Source organism: Anomaloglossus baeobatrachus, chromosome 2 (genome assembly GCF_048569485.1).
Source record: "Anomaloglossus baeobatrachus isolate aAnoBae1 chromosome 2, aAnoBae1.hap1, whole genome shotgun sequence".
Classification (NCBI taxonomy): domain Eukaryota; kingdom Metazoa; phylum Chordata; class Amphibia; order Anura; family Aromobatidae; genus Anomaloglossus; species Anomaloglossus baeobatrachus.
In genome coordinates this window covers 795,123,709-795,129,689 of record NC_134354.1, presented here as the reverse complement: position 1 = coordinate 795,129,689, position 5,981 = coordinate 795,123,709, and the positions used below count along the sequence as shown (strand labels likewise).

General features: G+C 48.2%; 1 protein-coding gene across 1 annotated transcript; it reads left to right on the top strand.

Moving 5' to 3' along the window:
• The first annotated feature begins 4,425 nt into the window (after window positions 1-4,425).
• On the top strand, window positions 4,426-5,397 carry LOC142290104 (olfactory receptor 52K1-like). Its single transcript, XM_075334039.1, has one exon. The coding sequence runs from the start codon at window positions 4,426-4,428 to the stop codon at window positions 5,395-5,397; it is 972 nt and encodes a 323-aa protein (XP_075190154.1).
• The last annotated feature ends 584 nt before the right edge of the window (window positions 5,398-5,981 follow it).

The window sequence follows — 5,981 nt, the reverse complement described above, 5'->3', positions numbered from 1 at the left end:
GGACCTGTAAGATCTTATGGCCAGGAATAAGTGATGAAGGATCTCACTACGTTGGGCGCACCATGTTCTCCAGGGTTGAGTACCTGGAATGAGGAATATTCATAGCTCATGAGAAAACCCTTTTTCCGGGGTCAGGGGCTTAAAATGAGTCAATGGATAGCCATTATGAGGGTCCCCATGGCTGGGTACTACCATCACCTGGTAGTTCTTTGACTTGCGCACATCTTTGTATCTTCAGGAGCCCCCATATACTGCAGGGGTTCGGTACGTGCCACCACCTCATCACAGAGCTGCTTGTTCATTTCCAGTTCGGGGGATGATGTGTGAAATTATCTGCTAATTATCGTCCTGTTAACGAGATACAGATCCTGGGGGAATAAAAGAGAGAAAACAAAGAGGTCCCAGGAGCGGGAAGATTAGTGCGAATATCTGCAGCGATACACAGGGGATGACTGGGGCTCGTTCCCTGACACGGAGTCAGCCTGTAGTGTGAGAAGGAACTCCACCCAACTCCAGAATGGACCATCTCTCACCCCCTCTCTGAGGAACCCCAATATCCAGGCACTTCAGGGTGGAGTCCTCCGGTAAATAACAATGGGTTGTCAAAGTCCGCCCCGGACAGAGGGGATCTACCACTGATGTTACTTGCTGCTAGTCAATAGCAGAGACTGGAGCCCATCATAATACTTCTCACAACTGAGGTTTTGTAACAATGTATCCAGGGTAGACAATGCTCTGTGAGGTGAGCACAACGGGGGAACAAACCTGTCTCCTTTCCAGTTACAGTGTATCTGTCTGTGTGTAGCAGGTATACCTTAGGGGGGTCTGCTCTGGGGTGTGCACTCATTTTAAGGTCTGGTCCAGACTAGTTTAGAGGTCTGGGGTCTGGATTAAGCTTCAGGTCTCTGTCTGGTGTCTGAAATTAAGTTTTAGACTGTTCTGAGTTTACGTAAAATAAGAAGCTGTCATATCGGTCCGGGCCGGAAGGAGAACAAAAGTAAAGAGGATGTCTCAATCTGAGAAGACCTCGGCTCTGATCCCTGACTGTGATGGTTCTGCATTGTGTATCTAAGCAGTCTATTATCTGCCACTGATCATGACCCCCTGCAAGTGCCTTGTTTATGGTCACAGTATGGCGGTATTATTATTTATAGTGGTACGTGTATGCTCTGTGGGCTGATTATGCTCCGCAGAGCTCCTCTGTACACCTGCTATCTGACCCCTATATATCTCTGTATTGTGGCATTATTGCCTATAGTGGTGATTGTATAGTCTGTGGAGTGATAATAACCAGTATCTGACCACTATATATCAAAGTATGGCGGTATTATTAGTTACAGTGTGCTTGTGTTGTCTGTGGGGTGATAATAACTGGTATCTGAATACTATATATCACGGTATGGCGGTATTATTACTTATAGTGGTGCTTGTATACTCTGTGGAGTAATTATACTCCCCAGGGCTCCTGTGTACACCAGTATCTCACCACTATATATCATGGTATGGCGGTATTATTACATATAGTGGTGGTATTTGTCGGTCAAATGTGATGTTCTGTGTTTCTTTGTTTCCTTCTTGTCTCAGGGACGGGGTGCACATATTTAATTGGTGGGCGTGGCCAAACAAGCGTTCACCTGATAAACACATTTGCTATAAAATATTACTAATTAATGAGATAATTATGGGTTCCTATTTAACCCCTTATGCCCGGGATCCCCCCGGCTGCAGCCTGCTATCTATAGGCAGGAGATGGAGGATATAACTAATTACCGTAGCTCTGTCCCGGGGGTCGGGATGTAACGAGCGCGGGGACCCGGGGAGCAGATGACAGCAGTGACACCCGTGTGTGCCGCATGTTATCACATTCCACAGATTACATCCATTAGTAGTGATGATCTGGAGCTAGAGCAGCACAGTACAACAAGGTGTGGTGACTATGCTGGATCACAGAGGAGATGATCCACGATGATCCTTCCTCCACCCCATAAACACTGATTATGACCAGTGGCACTGTGCAGGACTCGATCAGCCCTATAGCTCCTCCCATGCTGATAGCTCAACCCTATAGCTCCTCCCATGCTGATAGCTCAACCCTATAGCTCCTCCCATGCTGATAGCTCTGCCCTATAGCACCTCCCAGGCTGAAAGCTCAGCCCTATAGCACCTCCCAGGCTGAAAGCTCAGCCCTATAGCTCCTCCCATGCTGATAGCTCCGCCCTATAGCTCCTCCCAGGCTGAAAGCTCAGCCCTATAGCACCTCCCATGCTGACAGCTCAACCCTATAGCTCTTCCCATGCTGATAGCTCAGCCCTATAGCTCCTCCCATGCTGATAGCTCAGCCTTATAGCACCTCCCATACTGATAGCTCAGCCCTATAGCTCCTCCCATGCTCATAGATCAACCCTATTGCTCCTCCCATGCTGAAGCTCAGCCCTATAGCTCCTCCCATGCTGAAGCTCAGCCCTATAGCACCTCCCATGCTGAAAGCTCAGCCCTATAGCCCTATAGCTCCTCCCATGCTGATAGCTCTGCCCTATAGCACCTCCCATGCTGACAGCTCAACCCTATAGCTCCTCCCATGCTGATAGCTCAGCCCTATAGCTCCTCCCAGGCTGATAGCTCAGCCCTATAGCTCCTCCCATGCTCATAGATCAACCCTATTGCTCCTCCCATGCTGAAGCTCAGCCCTATAGCTCCTCCCATGCTGAAGCTCAGCCCTATAGCTCCTCCCATGCTGAAAGCTCAGCCCTATAGCCCTATAGCTCCTCCCATGCTGATAGCTCAGCCCTATAGCTCCTCCCATGCTGATAGCTCAGCCCTATAGCTCCTCCCATGCTGACAGCTCAACCCTATAGCTCCTCCCATGCTGATAGCTCAGCCCTATAGCTCCTCCCATGCTGATAGCTCCGCCCTATAGCTCCTCCCAGGCTGATAGCTCAGCCCTATAGTTTCTCCCACGCTGATAGCTCAGCCCTATAGCTCCTTCCAGGCTGATAGCTTAGCCCTATAGCTCCTCCCAGGCTGATAGCACAGCCCTATAGCTCCTCCCATGCTGATAGCTCAGCCCTATAGCTCCTCCCATGCTGATAGCTTCACCATTAAACTCTCCATACTGTTAGCTCTCCCTATAGCTCCTCCCATGCTAATAGCTCAGCCCTATAGCTCCACCCATGCTGATAGCTCAGCCTTTCGCTTCGCCCATGCTGATAGCCCAGCCCTATAGCTCCTCCCATGCTGATAGCTCAGCCCTATAGCTCCTCCCATGCTGATAGCTTCACCATTAAACTCTCCATGCAGTTAGCTCTCCCTATAGCTCCTCCCATACTAATAGCTCAACCCTTCAACCCTATAGCTCCACCCATGCTGATAGCTCAGCCCTATAGCTCCTCCCATGCTGATAGCTTCACCATTAAATTCTCCATGCTGTTAGCTCTCCCTATAGCTATGCCGATGCTAATAGCTCCACTTAGTTCTGCCCATGCTGATAGCTTCAGCAATAGCTCTGTACAGGCTATTAGCTCCACTTATAGCTCTGCCCATGCTTATAGCATAAACCAACAACTTCGCCCATGCCAGTAGTTTTAACTATCGCTCCACCCATGCTGATAACTCCAATTATAGCTCCACCCATGCTGATAACTCTAATTTTAGCTTCACCCATGCTGATAACTCCAATTATAGCTCCACCAATGCTGATAATTCCTATTATAGCTTCACCTATGGTGATAGCTCATCTTATAGCTCCACCCATGATAACTCCACCTATAGCTCCACCCATGATAACTCCACCTATAGCTCCACCCATGATAACCCCACCTGTAGCTCCACCCATGATAACTCCACCTATAGCTCCACCCATGATAACTCCACCTATAGCTCCACCCATGATAACTCCACCTATAGCTCCACCCATGATAACTCCACCTATAGCTCCACCCATGATAACCCCACCTGTAGCTCCACCCATGCTGATAGTACATCCTATAGCTCCACCCATGCTTATAGCTCAATCTTCACTGAGAGTTCTCCCAATTCTGCAGCACACTTTGTAGCCCTGGCACTTTTTGGGAGGCCTACAGTAGTAGCAACAGATAAGGCATCCTGTGGGACTTCACCTTAAGGGTCATGCAGCAATTCTAATAGCTGAATGTGGCCCTCAGCTGTCCCTCACCGGCCCTTCTGCACATTACATGCACAGTTCCTTGTGTATTTCTTGGACAAGGTAAGTCTGACTTCTGGTACTAAATCTGGTGACCTCATGTCTTCCTCCTTGAAGCTTATCATGAGTCGTGTCCAGGGATTGTTGTGAAAAGGTCACAATATTAGGGGGGGTTACACCAAACCAACAATAGCTGCTGATTTCCTGTTGGCCACCAGAGTTAATTCCATTTTTGGCTTTATCTTCTACAGGAGCCGCCATCTTTCATGGATATCTTCACTGTGAACCCCAATATGAGCCACAGCAGCTTCCTGTTATCTGGGTTCTCTGGCATCACAGCCCACCGCGGCTTGCTCTTCATCCCATTTCTCCTCATATACATACACATCATGGTCAGTAACGGTATTATAGTCTACAGGATCTCACTGGATACCACTCTGCAATCTCCCATGTATCTGCTCATCGGTCTCCTGTTTCTGGTGAACGTCGCCTGTACCACCACCTTCATGCCAAAGTTCCTCTTGGGTTTGGTTTCTGACCTGAACCAGATCACCCTGAGTGGCTGCCTGGTGCAGATGTGGTTCATCTATGTCATTGTCACGTTCGAGTCCACCGTCATCCTGCTAATGGCTCTGGACAGATACGTGGCCATCTGTAAACCGTTACGATATCACGACATCATGACCAATCGCTTTCTAAGCCTGCTGACTTGGACTAGTTTGGCCAGAAGTGTCGTTCTCATGACCCCAATCGTTTATCTGGACTCCAGGGTCAAGTTTTGTAAATCTAATGTTATTCTCAATTTCGTCTGTGAGAATATGGGTCTCTTGAAATTGGCCTGTGGAGACATCTCCAGAATCCAGGCCATTGGGCTGATCGTGAGGATGGCAATAACGGTGGTGGACGGAAGTCTCCTCCTCATCTCCTACCTCACTATCCTCCACACCGCTATGTTCATTCTCAAACAGTCGAGGAACAAGGCCCTGAACACGTGCAGCTCCCACATCCTGGTGGCCCTGACCATCTATGCCAGCAGCATATTGTCAGCCCTCATCTATCGGCTGGAGACCTCGGTCTCAGTAGACATACAGAACTTGACCAGTGCCATCTACTTCCTCTTCCCGGCCACCATCAACCCCATCATCTACGGAGTTAGAGTCAAGGAAATCCGGCTAAGCTTAAAGAAAATGAGGGAGATTATCTCAAGCTTCCGAAAGGTGGGACGATGTGATAACTAGGGACACTAAAACCCCCAGCATGCCGCATAGTGCGAATACAGAGTAGTATCACAAAACGTTAGATGCATGTGTTCTTCCAAAATCCTAAATGTCCCTTAAAGGAATCTTCCACTTTCCAAATCTTCTGATGTGTCACTGAAATAAGTCAGAGGTCACAGGATGGCTCCTTCTACAGGAAACCCACCAGCAATCCATGCGTAATGGCCAAAAAAGAAACTACGATCGCCTACAACACACCAGCCACAGCAACTGGACCATGCGAGAGATATACATTAATATATATACAAACACATACAGTATAACTGTAACCTGCTTATAGCAAAGCTGCATTAAAAGGAAAGTGAAGCAACTTCGTCTCATTTAGATTTCATTTTCCCACCACAGGTACTGTACCAAAAGATTATGTGCTGTTATATATAGCTGCGAAGACCACCATAAGGCAGGTCCCACTGAACTCACAAGTTATAAAATAAAGTGAAGGGAGCTCCCCCTAGTGGTGGCTGCAGACAGGATCTTATCATGTATCTCTGTATACAGGGAGCTCCCCCTAGTGGTGACTGCAGACAGGATCTTATCATGTATCC

Bases quoted from the DNA above. Each gene is read 5' to 3' on its own strand.
- LOC142290104 (XM_075334039.1), top strand. From the start codon at position 4,426: ATGGATATCTTCACTGTGAACCCCAATATGAGCCACAGCAGCTTCCTG.